Here is an 18,148-nt window from a genome sequence, read left to right as displayed (position 1 = left end):
TTCAAAAGTTAAAAAAGCATCACCAAACATTTCAGGGAAGTTTATAAATGAGCCGTGGAAGTATGGAATAAGGTAAGAAATGAAGATAAGATGGAAAACAAGGTGCTAGTAGTTTAAAATCTGCTCAAAACTGACTTCATATAGTAGAAACAAACACACTGTAAGGTGTGTTTCCCTTTCCTATGTTTTGTTTTATACACACTTTCATACAAAATAAAATGAAAACACACAAAATGGTGTTTTGTTCTCTTGCATGAATGACTGAATGAATGAATAAATTAAAAAGCAAATAAACCAATACATAAATTTAAATAGAAAAACAGTACACTTAGATATGTGAGGAGTGTCCTGACATTTCAAGTGGCCTGTAGCTGAACTTGTGTTTTGCTTTCCTTACACCTTCAGTAATTTTGGAAAATTAAACTTATGCTCAGTACATGAACCCAAAGTTTCTCCATGCCTCCAGTGCTCCAATGCAGTTTACACATCTGTCCAGCTTCATCCTTGTCTTTGCAGTTGGCTGTTGTGTTTTTTTAAATATATAATACAAGGCATTTTAAAATTAATGAGTTGCAAATACTCTGGCAAATCTACAATATTTGCTTTTTTAACTTCAGAAATATCACAATAAAAACACCCAGGACACAACACCAAATGATCAGATAGCTGTGATATTTCTAATATAGACGGAAAATAATAAACTGCAAATATCAGTGATAACTGATGCAGGTGTAACAATGCAGCCAGTCGTATACATGTTATTTTAAATGGGTGGTTTAGAAGCGGGATGGGTGCTCTATATCACATTTTGCTCATTGGTGCAGATTAACTTCATTTCGTTTCATTTATTTATTTAAAAGGGACAATGTAATTTAACATAGTCACAATATAAAGCATAAAACTGGTGTAAATAACAGTAGCTCCTCATAACATTGTCATCTGTTTTGGTTTTCCAGGTGGGAATACAAAGCTGTAAGAACCTGACTTCATGTCATCTACAGTGTTTTCTGGCATATTTACTGTAATCAGATTAATACCACGTTCAATCCGCAGTGCAGTGACAGCAGCCCTCATTGGCCACCTGTTGCCATGTTAACTCTATAAAGCTCTGTCTGCCTGTGATCTGCAGCCACAGCATGCTGCTGAGAGGCTGCACAGGCAGCACAGTGTCAGAAATCCCTGTTCTTCAGACCGGACTGTCCAGATGGAGCACCACCTGTCATCTCAATCCTTGTTGATGCGGCGGTAAATCCAATGGCCGGTAAGAACTACCTTTAGTACTTTTAGACTTCAATGGCTAAAAAGTTCATTATTTAAATTAAGGTGCGATGATTATAAAACATAAACTAAACTTGTTAAAACTCATAACAGATAGGTTTGAAAAAATTGAAAGAAAGAAGTAACACTGCTAAGTCTGCTAAAGTAACATTAAATGATTGTTCCTGTTTGTATCTTTGCGAATGACCACCTAAAATATCCCTGGCTATTATTCATCAAGCACATTTGTGTGTTTTGATACAACATTTATCATTTATATTATGTATAAGAACATCATATCCTTTTTTTCCTGTGAAAGATCAGACTCTTCTCCCCTACTACCTTTTCAACATAACTTTTGTTAATAAAATATAAAAGCATTTAAAGTAAAACGTTAAAATAGTTTATGTTCATTTCGTAACGAATTTCCTGTTCTTGACATTGCCTTCCCTTTCCAGTTATACAATAGGGTGCACCAGGCTCAAATTCTTAGCTCATTATCTATCAGTCAATCACACAGCAGCAACTCAGTGCATTTAGGTATGTTCACATGGTGAAAGGCGATTTAACTGTTCTACTGGGGAGTTTCTGCATAATCGTCTCTAGGATTAATACAGAATGGTCCAAAAGGAGCAGAAGAGGACCACATAAGGAGACACTCCTGGCAGCTAAGAGTAGAAAATTGAGCTGTTTCACAGGGTTCTCCAAAGTGGACGACAAAAAAATTAGAAACATGTTGACTGATATGATGAGTCTTGGTGTAAACAGCATGGAAGCAGAGATCCATCCTGAATGAAAATGTCTCAAATGACCTCCACAGTCACCAGATCTCAATCCAATATTGCACCTTTGGGATGTGATGGAACAGGAGTCACATTGTACATGTGCCGCTCACAAATCTGCAACAACTGTGTGATGCTGTCATGTTAATATGGACCAAATATGGACCAAATATGGACTACTTTCCACATCTTCTCGAGTTCTTCTCTCAGCCCTTGATATTTCTCCAGCTTCTCGTGTTCCTTCTTCCTGACGTAGCTATCACTTGGTACAGCTACATCTATCACTACGGCCACCTTCCTCTGCTTGTCCACAACTACTATGTCTGCTGGAAGTCCCACAGGATCTTAGGTCATTCATTCTTTTTTTTTTTTCATCATTGTTTTTATTGCAGATTTTCCTTTAACAACACAATGTCTCGACATTAGACACAGAACAACAAAACAGTACAAACACAAAACGTACACAACAGCTCTTAAATAAGGCATAATACAAGATACAAAATACAAAATATAACATACAAGAGGTGGTGACTCAGTCTTACAGCGCCCGGGTGATGATCACGTGCGTAGTAGTCCTTTGAATAAGATAGCGGAAAGGTCCGGTCCAATATAGTCCAAAAAGGGGTGCCACATCCCGTAGAACTGACCCACACTGTGGTGTATAACGTGTGTGAGGTATTCCAGAGGAATCAGTTCGAAAATTATTTTGCGCCAGCCACAGACAGTGGGAGTCCTATCGTTGATCCATTGTAAGAGGATATTTTTCCTGGCTGCAAATGTTAGAGTGTTATACAATCTTTTTTTGGCCGCCGCTTTTAGGCGGTCACTTGGAAGACCTAGAATCAGGGATAAAGGGTCCATCTCTATATCAACGTGGAAGATTTTCCCCAGCTCACCTGTAATGTCAGCCCAGTATTCTTGAAGCTTGTAACAGGACCAAAAACAGTGAGTTAAAGTCCCTACATCAGTTTTGCACTTAAGACACACAGGGGAAAGAGAGCGGTTGAAGAGGTGTCTGCGGTGAGGGGATACGTGCAATCTGTGTAAAATCTTAAGTTGGATTGCTCTTGTCCGAGTACAAATTGAAATCCTTTTTGCGAGAGACCAAACGGTATCCCACTTATCTTCATCTATGGTTACCGACAGTTCCCTCTCCCACACACCTCTAATCCCCTGCGCATCAGTGGTAGTCAAAGCATTAAGCACATGATAAAATGAACTCAGAGACACCTTCAGCTGTTGCCTAAACAAAATTTTCTCAACATCAGATACTTCAGGGTGCTCAGCAAGGGTTGTACTGTGAGTGATATAGTGTCGTATTTGCAAAAAACGAAAGAAATCCTGTCTAGGCAAGCCGTAACTGTTGGTAAGTTGTTCAAACGACATGAGTTCACCACCCGAGAAAAGGTCACCAAGAGACTTAATATTCTTATCAGACCATCGTTGAAAGCCGGGGTCCGAGGAACCCGGAGGGAAAGCAGGGTTATTCATTATAGGGGTAAAGGTTGATGTTATTCTCGATCTTCCCTCAAGACGGCGGACAATTCGCCACGTTTTTAGGGTGTTGATTGTTACAGGATTTGTACAAAGGGCCTTAATTCCGTTAAAATCATTGCAAAATAATAGATCGCTCAGTTTGCATTGTGACAGAGCTGTCTCAATATCCGACCAGATTGAGGTTTTACCCCTAACCCAGTCGCTCACAAATCTTAAATGGGCAGAAAGCTGATACAATCTAATATTAGGTAGATCCAAGCCGCCCCTGGAGCTTGGCAGATGCAACACTGCCATCTTGAGCCTGGGTCTGCGCTTGTTCCAGATGAAAGAGGTAAGCCAACCATTTATGTCCTTCAGTACTCTCTTAGAGAACAAGACGGGGATCATTTGGATAGGATACAATAGCCTGGGCAGCACATTCATTTTGATCAGGGCAATGCGTCCTAGCCAGGAGACAGGAAGTGACGCCCACCGCTCTAGGTCCTGTTTGAGTTTGCCAAATAAGGGTGTGAAGTTGGCTTTGTACAATTGGTCGAAAGACGGGGTAATAAAGATCCCCAAATACACAAAACCATTAGGAGACCATTTAAAAGGAAAAGAAGGAACAGTAGCCGGCATTGTGAAAAGAGTACCAAGAGGCATGGCCTCTGACTTAGCCAAATTGATTCTATAGCCAGAGAAACGGCTAAACCTGTCAATCACCTCAATGAGACTGGGTACGGATGTTACAGGGTTAGTCAAAAGAATCAAGATGTCGTCCGCGTATAAGGTTATTTTATGACACAGCTGTCCAATCTCTAAACTACGTATTGTGGGCGTCGCCCTTATGGCCTCAGCAAGAGGCTCTATGGCCAGAGCGAATAGAAGGGGCGATAAGGGGCAGCCTTGCATAACTCCCCTATGAGTGTTGAAGTAATCAGACCTAAGTCCATTAGTCAGGACTGCTGCCTGTGGATTATTGTAGATAACTTTGACCCATTTTATAAAATTCTCCCCTAAGCCGAATTTGCCTAGAGTATACAACAAATAAGACCACTCAATTCTGTCAAATGCTTTCTCCGCATCGAGAGAAAGCACCAGGCCGTCAATAGATTTTTGCTTGAAAGCTACAATAGCGTTCAGTAAGCGTCTAACATTGGTGGCTGAGTTTCGACCCTTTATAAAGCCTGTCTGGTCCTCCCTTATCAGCATAGGTAAAAAAATTTCTAAGCGGGAGGCCAGAATTTTAGAAAGCAGTTTCCTATCCACATTTAAGAGGGCTATAGGTCTGTAGGATCCGCACAAATCAGGACACTTCCCTTTCTTTAGAATTAGGGAAATGTTGGCTTCCTTCAGTGTCTGCGGGAATTCACCCGTAATGAAGGAGTGGTTGAACATATCAAGAAGCGGTTCCACAATAATATCTTGAAACTGTTTATAAAATTCACAACAGAAGCCGTCAGGCCCTGGCGACTTTCCACTTCGTAGTGATTTAATAGCCTTAATCACTTCGGTCTTGGTTATAGGGCTGTTAAGGGCAGTCTTCTGTTCCTCTGACAAATTTGGTAAGTCGAATTGGGTAAAGAAATTATGCATCAGCTGCTCCCCCCTCCGGGACTTGTTGAGAAGAGTACAAGGCTTTGTAGAACTTCTTAACACAGTCGTTTATCAGTTTGTTTTCATATATCTTGTGGCCACCTTCATCAGATATCGCTGCAATGGTATTAGATTCTGCGCGCTTCTTAACATAGTACGCCAGACATTTACCGGCATTATCTCCATGCTCGTAGAACCTCTGTCTGGTGTATTTAAGTTTCTTCTCTGCATCTCTGGTAAGAAGGCAATTCAGCGCTGACCTGAGTGCGGTTATTTCTTGCCATAATGGTGGTGATGGGGAGGCAATATATGTTTTCTCCTTATCCATCAATTCGCTCTCTAAAGATTTTTGTTCCTCCATCCGTTGTCGCTTCTTTGTCGCAGAATACGAAATAATTAGGCCCCTTGCATAAGCTTTGCATGTTTCCCACAAAACAGAGGCAGTACTAGCTGAGGAGGTGTTGATATCCAAAAACGCTTTAAATTCGGCAGAGAAGTGAGAGGTAAATTCCTCGTCCTTAAGAATAATGGTATTAAGCCTCCAGTGACGGGACCTATGAAGCGCAGCTTTAAGATTGAGATCCATGATTACTCTAGCGTGATCTGAGATGATTATACTTGTTATGTCGCACGATACTACTGAACCCAAGTCAGTTTTCGGGAGAAAAAAGTAATCAATTCTAGTTTGGGACCTATGCGGAGCCGAAAAAAAATGTGTATTGCTTATCGGAGGGGTGAGTATATCTCCAAGCATCAACAAGTCCAAACTCGTCGCATAGAGCGTGAAGCGCTTTGGCCTGGGGAGAGGGAGTTGCAATGCTATGTGGAAATCTGTCCATAAGCGGATTTAACATTAAGTTGAAATCACCACCAATAATAACGGTAGAGTTAGGAAGAAATGGGGCTAATTCCAGAAACATTTTGGTAAGAAAGGTAGTCGGGTGGGCAGGTGGAAAATAAACATTCAGTAATAAAATATTTTGGCCTTGCAAAATCCCTTTGACTATCACGTAGCGGCCCTTCAGATCTTTAACGCAATCAGTTACTACAAAAGGTACATTTTTCCTAATCAACACTGCCACTCCCCTACTTCTTGTAGTGAAGGATGAAAAAAACACTTGTCCATATAATCCTTGTTGCAACTTCAAGTGCTCATTATTATCAAGATGCGTCTCTTGTAACATAGCAACATCTACACCGTCCTTTCTTAGACAAGTAAATATCTTCCTCCTCTTAATAGGGCTGTGAAACCCTCGTACATTCCAGGTGCATATTCGCAGCCTACTCATTATTAGACTTATTCATGTATCATACAAAGCATATTGAGCCAAAGGGTTCACCACACCCTGGTTGAAAATAAAACAGCAAAAAAAAAAAAAAAAAAAGCTGTGTGACGGAACATTCAAAGAACAGTGATTTGGCAACAGCCCTACTAAACATGTAGGGAAAAACCAGTCTCCTCCTGCCCGTCGGGGAAGCCGAAGGGCATTGCACGCGCGTAACTCACGCCTACCCATAGACGAAAACACAGTCCGTCCGGTGTCCGATGGGGTGGAAGATTTCACCTGGTCGCTTATAAGCAGCGAGGACGAAAAAAGAGAGTCACATATGCCTAGATTCGGCAAGTACTCACACCGGTTCATAAGGCATAGTGTGAAGAAAAGGAGTACTCTGGTGGTTACGGGGATTCAGGGCAGCGAGTCCGCGTAGGACGCAGCTGCCTCCGGTGTGTTAAATCTCTTCTCCTTGCCGTTGGCAAACAGCCTCAGTGTGGCGGGGTAGAGAAGCGCATAATCCACATTCTTCTTCCTCAGGCAGCTTTTCACCTCGTCGAAAGCCTTGCGTTTCTTGGCTACCGCCGCTGAATAATCATTAAAGAAGGAGACTTTGATCCGACCTGTTGGTTGGTTCGGCTGCGTAGCCAGGCGCCGAGCTGCGGCCATCACACGTTGTTTATCAGCAAAGTTGTGAAGCTTCATAATGATGGGTCTGGCGCGCTGGCTGGGGCCCGGCCTCGGTGCTAGAGAGCGGTGAGCGCGGTCCAGTTTGATCTTCCCATTTTTAGTTGTGAGCTCGAGATAGGAGGGGAGCCATGACTCCATGAAGGCGACAACATCATTTCCCTCCGTGCCCTCGGGAAGCCCGACCAGGCGAAGGTTACATCTGCGGCTGCGGTTCTCCAAATCATCCATATGGTCTGCCATGTCAGTTACTTGTTTTTCGAGTCGAGCCACTTTCGCCTGCAATACACCTGCCGTGTCTTCCACGCCTGAAATCCGTATCTCGGCGTCTCCCACCCGCGTCGCCAGAGCCTGGATCCGAGACGTCTGTTCACGGATTGCGGCCAGCACAGTGTCAACTTTAACATCCAACAAAGTTGTAATGCTGTCAGTTATCTTACTCAGAGCCGCAAGGATATTCGGGTCGATATCACTCCCAGTTTCCTCAGCGTCAGCGGAGATTTCTGTGTCGCTGGCGTTAGCTTCTTCAGGCTCAGCCGCCATAGGACCCACAATGTCGCTAGCTTGCACAACCGGAGCTGTCTTTTTCTTAGACCTGACGTTAGGCATTTTAGAAAAATAGTCGTCCAGACTCATTATAGAGTCACTCCCACGCACATTTGTAACGTTTCACCAGGTGAACACGTATTTTAGACGGATAATCGAGGGACCTCACCGGAGCACAGCGAGACGGGTGTTCACGCTACGACGCCATCTTGCCAACCGTATTTCGGTCATTCATTCTTGACAAGCCTAAGCGGTGTGTCCCTGACATACTCATGGATGTTTCTTGGCTCATCCTGGACAGGTTCTGAGACTCACTAGTCCTCGGGCTTCTTTCCACTAAGCGTGCAGTCGCAGGGTGTTGGATTTGGGTTGAAATCCTCCGTGCATGGTAAGGAGCTTCCTTGTGGTCCTGAGGCAGGTTATTTGCTCGTTGGGGATTTTTGGGGATCAGGACTGCCTCTCGTTTGTTAGTAGCTGGTTCATTTATGCTGCCAGATGCTTACCAAATTAGCTTCTTCAGCCAGTAGGCGTGAATCATGTCAGGGCCTGGTGCTGTCCAGCTCTTCATACTAGCTCACCTGGAATTAATTCATGTCAATCAGTGGAGGGTATTTATGGCCAGCTTCACCATCATCTCACCGCCAGTTCGTCTACTCACCTAAGTTGGTAACAGGCTCTCCCTCCTTGCTCGCGTTATAAATTATTGTTTATTTACCTAGTCTTCTATGTTCCCTAGCTCCACATCACAACTGACTCACCTCTTGGATACTGGACTCCATTCCTACAGGATCTTTTCCACTCCCCAGGACAAGCGTCCCCAGGACAAGCGTCCCCAGGACGCTTATCACACTCATCTGTCTGCCCTCCTGTCACCAGTACTCACGTGTATTCTGGAAAATACAAGCCAGCCCATCTCAGTTATCACCAGCCAGCTGCCTGGAACTCTGTCTCCCCCAGCCATATTGTTGCACCCACTAACTCCGTTCTCTCTCTCCTCAGTGTTACCCCCGTGACCACCACACCACGTGTCTCCCATTGTGTAGCACCCCTCTTGTCTTCAGGTTTCTAGCTTCAGCCTCACGTCAAGTATAGTATTGAGTGTTTTTTTCACCACAAGTTTCTAATTCTTGTACACCACATTAAATAATACCTTGTGCCTTAGTTAAATAAAGCATTTGAGAACTTTGAACCACCTCTGCACGTCTGTCTTTCACTTGACTTCAGTTCTGTACAGGCCCTCTGGCCCCCTTGACAGTATTGCTCACGTAGCTTTTGTAACCAGTTTCCAGATTCAGGTTAGCTACTCTTGCACTCAGTGCTCTGCCACACTTGGGGCTTGGTACCCAATCTCAGATGAGGGTGATAATATCTCCCCTATCTAAAACCTGGGGTTGAATATTTACGTCTTAGTTATCCTAAGATGCATTTGCTGTCATCACAGTAAATAGGTAAACCTTTCCATTATCTTTTCATATTTGTGCAGCTGTACAAGCTTCTAGCCAGTCACCTGCTCTAGTGATACTATAGTGAGGGAACCTGAAATGATTCTGTTATTAAAATTATTCTGTGCATCTACACATTGATTCTGACAGCAATCAAACATGTTCCAGTGTTTGAAGACAATCAGCCTACAGCTGTGAGCAGCAGCCACTAAGCCATTCTTCAAAGGATGGAAGAAACTTTTGGCTTACAAAGGCTCTCAGAGAAAAGTCATTGTTTATTTGAAAAATCAGATGTTTTTTCTTTTTTAATTTTCATGATAAGTCACCTGAAAGGGAGCCCCAAGTGTGCTATTGCATCTCTTATCATGATATTTTGTGCTGTGTTTGCCAAATGGTGCCAATGACTTAATGACTTACTCCATTCTGATTTCAGACAGCATGGCTTTAAACAGCACAGACGACTTTCCCTGAAGCTGAGTGTTTCAGTGTGGCACACACCTTCGTTGTTCTCCGTGCGATAACAGCATGCCTCCATTTACATGGGCTGTTCACAACCTGCTGTGCAGGTGTCTCAGCATCCCCGTCTCCGCGTGGTTCACTCTTCTGTGTCTCTTTATCATTGTGCCAGCTGTACTCGGAGGCTGTTTTAGTATCCGCAGCTTGTATTTGAGGACACTTCTCAAGATATTTGAGGTGAGCTTGATTTGGGTGCCTAATATCACTAAAAAGGTACAAAATCAAAATCCTTTAAGTTCATATGTGTTTCACTAAAAGACTTTCTAAATGATAAAATCTGGATTACTTAATGATCATTTATTGTAACCCCTGAGTTTTTAGTACATTTAATCATGTTGATTTGAAAAATGCATTACAACAACAAAAGGCGCAAAGAGGATGGAGGCCTTTGTTCTTAAGGCTCAGAGGGACTGTTAGAAGCACAGGGGATGTTGCTGCTGCTTCTTCAGGGAGTAAGGCTTAGTGACTCCACCCTAAGAAGAAGCAAGCATTTAGCCATGTGATAAATTCTACTACTCAGGAGAAATGTAATCGTAATTAAAGCTTAAGGAACATGCACGAGGATTGCAACTGTTTTTTTTGGTTTACGGGCTGGAGGACCAGGTTACAACATGGTCACCCTGCTTGGATGTACAGTGATGTTTTATTTGCAGTACATGCCATTATGATACTGTGACGATGATATAGTGTTTTTTTAAATGTTTTCTCTGGTGCAAACATCGTGTTCCTCAAAATTGTTTTGTTTTTTTAAAACAGTTTTTTAAATTTTTGGAAAAAGGTTGGATTGGAGGTAAATTGGATCAGAACTGTTTCTCGAGTTTCTATGCTTTGTTTTCTTAGCTGCAGGCTTCTGAGGCAAATTTGGTTTCCCATCCTTTTCCTCAGCAGAGCTTTAGTCTCCAGGGAGCATCTTGCCCAGTTTCATTACTTTGATCATATTTTTGTCTGTGCTTTCCATTTTCTCTTTGAATCTGTGAACTTGAAGGTATTTTGGAGCCCTATAAGGGTTGTTACTGCTTATCTAATGCCACAAGAACAACCTTTGAGAGCTCAAATAGAATAGAAAAGCCTTATATAAGAATCAGTCCATTCACAGCTGCTTGTCAACAGAAGAATGAATGCAGCGGTAAATTGTTCAGCCTTTTTTATATACTTGTTTTTTGGTTTTTTTGTCCTAAATTAGTGGGCAATCTTACGGATGGAAATGAGAGCAAAAGAAAAAAATCAGCAACTCTACAAAACACATACAAATGGTAAACCTTTTTTTCATATATTTATCAGTGTTATGATTCTGGGACGTTTATCTCAGTAATTTTGAAGTGTTTTTTTTTTTTTACTATTTAGTTTTCCTTATGTAATCTGGTTTTCTTGGTTTTCTTTGGGTTTTTATATTCATGTATCTTTTCCCTGCAGTACATTAGTTCTGTCCTTGGTCATAGTTTTGTATATTATACTTTCCTTACTGTTCTGCCCTTTTGTGTCAAATCTCCATCGGTCATGTTTACCCTTGTTTGGTTATTTCCTGTTTTATTTGGGTAACCAGTGTCTTCTGTGTTTTGGTAATTAATTTACTTATCTAGTTTTCCATAATTAGTTTGAGCTGTGCTCCCCTCCTGTCACTGTCTGCCTCAAGTACCTTGTGTATTTATTGGTGTATTTATTGTAATTGCGTCTCCCCTTGTCCTTTGTGGGGTAGTCCCACTAGCTGTGCGGTCCTTAGTCCCAGTCCTTTTTCCTTGTGGATTTTGTCACCTATTTCTGGACTGCCTGTTACTTGTTCTTTTATTGGTTTAAATGCTCAGGTTTAAACTGAACCTTTAGCTACTGCATCCTGTATTTGGATACTCCACAACACCTCATACAGCTGAACCTGACAGTCAGTCATAAATGTTTATTTGACTTGTATGAGTTTTAAACAATGAAATCATTCATTTTTCTCTGCACGCTCTCTGCAGGTATCATAGCCAAAGAATCACCAGCATCTTTGCAGCAGGAGATCCGGGGTTCTGCCAGCTGTCTGTGCTCAGATCATGAGTTTGATATGGCTGATATCTTCTACTTTTGCCGAAGGGGCGTGGAGAGCATAGTGGATGATGAAGTGACCAAGCGATTTTCAGCCCAGGAACTTGAGAGCTGGAATCTGCTGACTCGGAGCAACTACAACTTCCATCACATAAATATGAGACTTACATTCCTGTGGGGGCTGGGACTTCTCACCCGCTATGGCATCCTGCTGCCTCTCAGGTATGACTTGTGTCATTAAAAGAACTGTAATTGGCTGGGTGACTGCTGAGGAAACTATTTGTTCTTTTTTCTGCAGGGTTACTCTTGCAGTCACTGGCATTAGTCTCTTCCTATTCCTGACCACCTTAGTAGGGTTTTTACCAAATGCAGCGTAAGTTTGCACAACACCTAAAGTCTCCAGTGTTGTGAGCACCAGCCTGAAGAGATATAAAGTGACTCTGTGGCTACATGCTGTATGTCTTCAGGTTAAGATCCTACCTCAGTGAGAAGGTTCACATGATGGGCTATCGCATGTGTGTAAGCTCTCTCACGGCAATCATCACCTATCATAACAGGTACAGTAAAAAAAACCCAAACAAACATCAGCCTTATTCAAACCCATGGCAGCATCACGTTGTTTGACAGGAAAACAGTTTTAACGTAATGTCTCGATTTAAGATATCCTAGTGACTAATCGGGTGACCTTTTAACAACAAACATGGCAGATTTTCACTATTTTGTACTGTGTCTATGTATCTGCAGAGAAAACAAACCAAAGAATGGTGGTATATGTGTGGCCAATCACACGACACCCATTGACGTGATCATCTTGGCCAGTGATCGCTGCTACTCTTTGGTACAACATTTTGTTTCTCTGAGTTTGTGTAATACATCAGCATTTATCAGAGTATTTGAGATGAGCAGAGTTTTTGTTTTTGAACTTGGCTCTCAGGTTGGACAGATGCATCGTGGGTTGCTGGGGATGATCCAAAGAGGAATGGTCAAATCCTCCCCACACATCTGGTTTGACAGATCAGAAGTCAAAGACAGACACCTAGTGGCCAAGAGGTAAAATTGCATCGTCTTTATATATAAATCCACTTTCCTCATGAGAAACAAAAAGTAAATCATTGTGGGTGACCCGGGATATGAAGGATCAAAACTGCCAACAGAACATATAAAGAAAGAAAGCAATCACTCATTGAATAAATGAGTGATTGCTAATAATATTAAGTTAATATTAAAATTAACTTTGAAGACAAATAGGAGAATTCATTAATTCACTAAATACACCATATATTGCTATTTATGTTCAGATTTGTTTTCATATTTCATTTATTTGGTAATTTTTGATGTTATTTTTTCATGTTTACATTTATATCTTTACTATTTCCCATCATTTTAGACCCCGTTTATTGACTGACTTTATGTAAAGTGTGCTTTTCTTTGCAGATTCATTCATGCATTTTTCTGTTTTAATTTCTGCTTCAGTATGCAAATAAGTGTGCTGTCTTTGGCTGCTCCCTGTTCTTCAAGAGGTCACCACAACAGATTGGTCCTCATATTTCACTGAGCTTAGATTTCACACCCAGTGCCCTCGCCGACTAAATGTGCTTGGGAACTGCACTGGAGTTGTGTTCTTGTGTTTCATCAGGAGGATTCCTTTTTGGGGGCTGTAACCACTTAGGATGTTAATTTGGTTAGGAACAGATAGGAGGCATGGCTGGATAAATACAATACTGTGCAAAAGTCTTGATCCGCTGTCATTTTTAAAAATGTTTTTCAAGGAAAATGGGAAATAGGTGCAGCGATTTATTGAAAACATAAGAAACAGCACATAAGAAAAAAACTCTGTCAGCTTTGTTTTCATTTATTTAAGTAGTCGTCACAAACAGTTTTCTAGGCGTCTTAAAGCACATTCAATGCTCTTCTTTGGATGATGTTGTTGCTTCACATGAGTTCAATAATGTTGAGGCCTGGGGTCTGGGAAGGCCAGTGCATCACTGATAGTATTGCATTGTGTTTTTGTTTTTAATCAGGTGCTGTTCTGGATTGGCAGTGTGTTTGGGATCATTGTCATGCAAAACAATGAAGTTAGTCAGATACTTTCCAGATTGTATTGCATGGTTTATTTAAATCTGAAGCTACTTTCCTACTTTCATAATTTTGTTGATTTTGACAAGATCATCAACAGCACTGGCTTAAATGCAGCCACAAAGCATGAAAGAGCCTCCACCTTGCTTACAGATGGCTGTCGATGCTCACTGTTGTCCCTCTCTTCCAGGGCTGGACTGGCCATCGGGCATACCGGGCATTTGCCCGGTGGGCTGCTCTTGATTTTTCCGTTTTTATGGGCCAATGGAGTTTTATTTCTTTTCTCTTTTTTTTTTTACGGTATAAATGAATGGTGGTGGATTGGCCAGTTGGTCATGATCAACTCTGGGCTGGACCAATTACAGCCGAGGAGGTCGAACTAAAGTTGAGGTGATAAGGAACACGATTTGTCGAAAGTCGAAACGCGAAAGTTGCTAATTCAATCATGAAACTGATCAGTGATCAGCTGATCGGTTTTTCTCTCTGCGCCAGAAAGAGGAAACCAGCGGATGTCGCGCTAAACAACAGTAGCACATTTAAGCTTGATCAGCTGTTGTTAGAATTTATTTAATATTAATTTCTAGTATCAGCTGATGTTTGCTGGAGCCACAGCTGTAAACCTGCTGGTCATGATATCAGTTTGGTTATCTGGTGAGAGGGAAACATGAAGATGAAACCAGGAGATGTCCTGATGTTACTGAATCATCAGAGCTGAACAGGTGATGGAGAAACAGGTTTACCTTTTAGGTGACATGAATGAGTTGAAGGGAAGTTATGAACTGTTTCTGAGAGACAAATAACACCAGGATCCTTTTTTATGTAGCTGACAGCTGGTAACTGTGCAGGGGCGGGTCTAGCAAAGTTTTGCCAGGGGGGCCAGGTAGGGCATTAACAGGGAAAGGGGGGCACAGAGAAATACTTTTCTTTCTTATTCTCATACAAAATGTCTCGCTTTTAATAAATAATTATCTGAATCTTACAACCAAAGTTTTCATCTGATGTAAAATGTTTAGAAATCCATTATTGTATTCAGTAAATATTTAGTAATATATACACTAGTAAGTTATAGTATTCTTTCCTTTGGGAAGGTACCATCTGTGCAGTTTGCAATTCTGTTGAAGAAAGTTGAATCTATTTAATTACTGGAGAAAAATGATAGGTTTCTGTGCATTAAATTAAAATCGGTTTTGTCAATTAAGCATCTTGAGGTAGAGGATGGAGGAGTGGTTCCCTATTTTTTTTTTCCTTTTCTTTTTTTGCTGGGAGTTGGCAACCCTATAAGTTAGGTATATGTAATTATAAATTAGGTTGTTTTATATTTTTGCTAAGTACTGTTTAGAATACCAGAATAGGGAGGATGGTGTAGGTTTAAGTTTATTATAAAGGCTTTATGGCTTTTCCTATAATACCTGGTGGGCCGGTCATTAGTCAAAATGCCCGGGCTGATTTTTTGTCCCAGTCCAGCCCTGCTCTCTTCTGAACTTATTTGTACATAGTGGCAAAGATTTTAACCACAAGCTTCAAACTTGAATTCATCACTCCATAAAAGACATGTCTCCACTGATTTTCATTTCAGTTCTTGTGTATTTTGGCATCCCTCAGCCTTTTCTCCCTGTTTCCCTTTCTAAAGATTGGCTTCTTGACAGCCGTCCTTCCACTGAGACCATTTCTGATGAGGCTTCAGTGAACAGTAGCTGGATCAGCTGAAGGGCCAGATGCATCTCACATGTTCTGTGTCAGATCTTTGCTGATTTTTTTCCTATATCTTAAGGACATTAATTTCAGATACTGTTCATCTGCTTTGGATAGCTTTTTAGGTCTGCCATTTCTTCTCTTTTCCTCAAACTTTTTAACAACATGCTTCACATCTACATTACGTGTAGACACAACATTGGTTCGTCTATTGTGTTAGGTGTGTTTTTTATGCTTAAATGATCCACAGGGCATTATTAAGTGGCTTAAAAAACCATTATTGTGAAAATAGTCAGGGACAAGAACCGGACTCAGAATGAGTGAAAAGGCAGCCAATGTGCAAAAGAAAAATTTCGGAAGATCTTCAGAAAGCTTGGAAAACTATTGCTTAAGAGCACTTGAAGAAACTGCAAGAAAGTCTAGAAGCTTGGAAGCAAAGCATAAAGCATAAATGAGGGGTGACTCAAGACCTTTGTACAGTAGATGCAATAAGAGGGTGTATATAGTTATGTGTGTGTATTTGCATATGCATGTATGCATCATATCACAGCCAAAATACTGTGTGTCAGACATTTACCACTGCATGATTCCCACTGTGAGTTTCACTAAATTTGGTTCACGTGATTAAAAGTGAAGTATTCAGCAGTCAGTGTAATACATTGGTTTCGGCTATTTGTATAATTGCAGTAGGTAAGACTAGATTTAAAGTGGTTAGATTTCGATACAAATATTTTAATCTGTTTGTTCTGGTTTTTCATTTCAGGCTTAGTGATCATGTGGCTGATAAAACCAAACAGCCCATCCTCATCTTCCCTGAGGGTGCGTATCATAATGGGTGCAATCTAAGCAGAAAGCAGCCGAAACAGCCTCGTTAGTATTGTTAAAATCCTCACACTGTGTAATTTTCAGGTACTTGTATTAACAACACATCAGTGATGATGTTCAAAAAGGGCAGCTTTGAAATTGGCTGCACTATTTATCCCGTTGCCATTAAGGTAGGAGCTTCAGTCAATTTCCTCCTATCTCCTCATACTGCTCTTACTCACTGCTGACGGGCCGTTTATGGTCATCTTGCAGTATGACCCTCGCTTTGGTGATGCTTTCTGGAACAGCAGTAAGTGTGGCCTGGTGTGGTATCTTCTCAGTATGATGAGCAGCTGGGCCATCGTATGCAGCGTTTGGTACCTGCCACCTATGGACAGAGAGGTAAAACCCTGCCTTAAAACAATATTATCTGCCTGAAAAAGTTAGTGACTTTTAGATCATATAATGTTTAATTCATCTTTTTAAGAGCCCAATTTTTCTTATTGTTCATATGCAGGAAGGAGAGGATGCAGTACAGTTTGCCAATAGAGTGAAAGCCGCCATAGCTGCCCGAGGCGGATTAGTAGATCTCATCTGGTGAGACACGTTTATATTTATACATAATTTATATTTCTGAACAATGACGTGTTCATTGTTGGAAAAGGGAAATGTGAACAGTGGTGTAACTGGGACTTAGAAACTGTGCAGTGTTATAGTTGCCCAATTTTACTTGTTTCCTTCAAGCTTTACGGAAGAATTAACAAATGCTGACTTTGCACTTGTAACCGCTGTCGATTCAATGAGTAATACCCCTCAATGTATGCATCCATGTTCTCTCAGGGATGGTGGACTGAAACGAGCCAAAGTGAACAATGCTTTTAAAGAAGAGCTGCAGAAACTTTACAGCAAAGTTCTTGTAGGTGACCATGAAGACCAAAGTGAAAGGATGGAAACCCAGAAAAAAACTTCAACCACAAGACAATGAGGACACAGTGAATGTTTGTTATCACTGCAGAGTTTTACTTCTTAAAGAACATTTTACATAAGGTGAATGTAAAATACCACAGGCAGCAATTTGTACAATAGGTGCTTTGTTGGGTACAACTTTCTAGTACTGGGCTGGACCCTCTTTCATTTTGGTCCAAAATGTGCCAAGAAAATATTCCCCACACTGTTACATCATCACCATCAGCTTGAACTGCTGGTAAAACGCAATATGGATCCATGCTTTGATATTGTTTACACCAAATTATGACCCTGCCATCAGCAGAAATCGAGACTCAAACAGGCAATGTTTTTCCAATCTTCTGTTTTACAATTTTGCTGTGCACTCAGGGACACTCTTCTCCATGCCACAATCAGAGTCACTTAAATCGTCTTCCTTCCTCATTCTGATACTCATTTCAAACTTCAGCAGATCTTGTACATAGACCATGTACATATTACTAAATGCATAGGATTGTTGCCCTGTGACTAGATGATTAGATATTTGCTGTAACAATGAGTTACACTGTTATTTCTACCAGGCTGTAGACCAAAGAAAATGATTTTATGCATCTATCTATATTGCTTTGTATCCAAGGTCAGTCTAAATGTATTTAAAGTTGTACCTTTTTAACTTTTCTCTTTTTTAACTGTTTGCATTAAGGCCAAAACCTGAACATCTCTGCAACCGTTTTGTGGGCATGTGAGCTTGTTGTTGTAGTATCTGATTAAAACATTTTCCTCTGACTGCAACAAGTGTTTACTACTAAAGCTGTTACATCACAGCCAGACACTTTGGCAGTGCTAGCTAATGTACTAATCGGCTCAAGTGTCTATATGTGACTTTGATCTTTGCTGAATTTTGTCCATGAATAGGAAAGCGAGATCACACTTTTTCAGGGCTGCTCCACCGTTTAAGCCTTAATAATGAAGAGCTTCAGTTTACTTGTCCTTGACTCTTACAGCAGACTTTCCTCTACAAAGTAAATTAGCC

At 41.2% G+C, this 18,148-nt stretch overlaps 1 protein-coding gene across 1 annotated transcript; it reads left to right on the top strand.

The window, feature by feature from the left end:
* Window positions 1–1,061: 1,061 nt before the first annotated feature.
* Window positions 1,062–17,901, top strand: gpat4 (glycerol-3-phosphate acyltransferase 4). The gene is made up of 13 exons (XM_084935140.1): window positions 1,062–1,261; window positions 9,494–9,753; window positions 10,760–10,829; window positions 11,532–11,820; window positions 11,897–11,971; window positions 12,066–12,155; window positions 12,343–12,436; window positions 12,533–12,648; window positions 16,130–16,185; window positions 16,276–16,361; window positions 16,444–16,572; window positions 16,688–16,767; window positions 17,011–17,901. The coding sequence occupies exons 2-13, from the start codon at window positions 9,586–9,588 to the stop codon at window positions 17,153–17,155; spliced, it is 1,398 nt and encodes a 465-aa protein (XP_084791266.1). The 5' UTR covers window positions 1,062–1,261; window positions 9,494–9,585; the 3' UTR covers window positions 17,156–17,901.
* Window positions 17,902–18,148: the final 247 nt, after the last annotated feature.

This window comes from Perissodus microlepis, chromosome 7, assembly GCF_051167445.1.
Source record: "Perissodus microlepis isolate ML-2025 ecotype Zambia chromosome 7, ASM5116744v1, whole genome shotgun sequence".
NCBI classification, from domain to species: Eukaryota; Metazoa; Chordata; class Actinopteri; order Cichliformes; family Cichlidae; genus Perissodus; species Perissodus microlepis.
The sequence above is the reverse complement of the archived record's forward strand: the minus strand, read 5'-3'. Positions and strand labels throughout refer to the sequence as shown.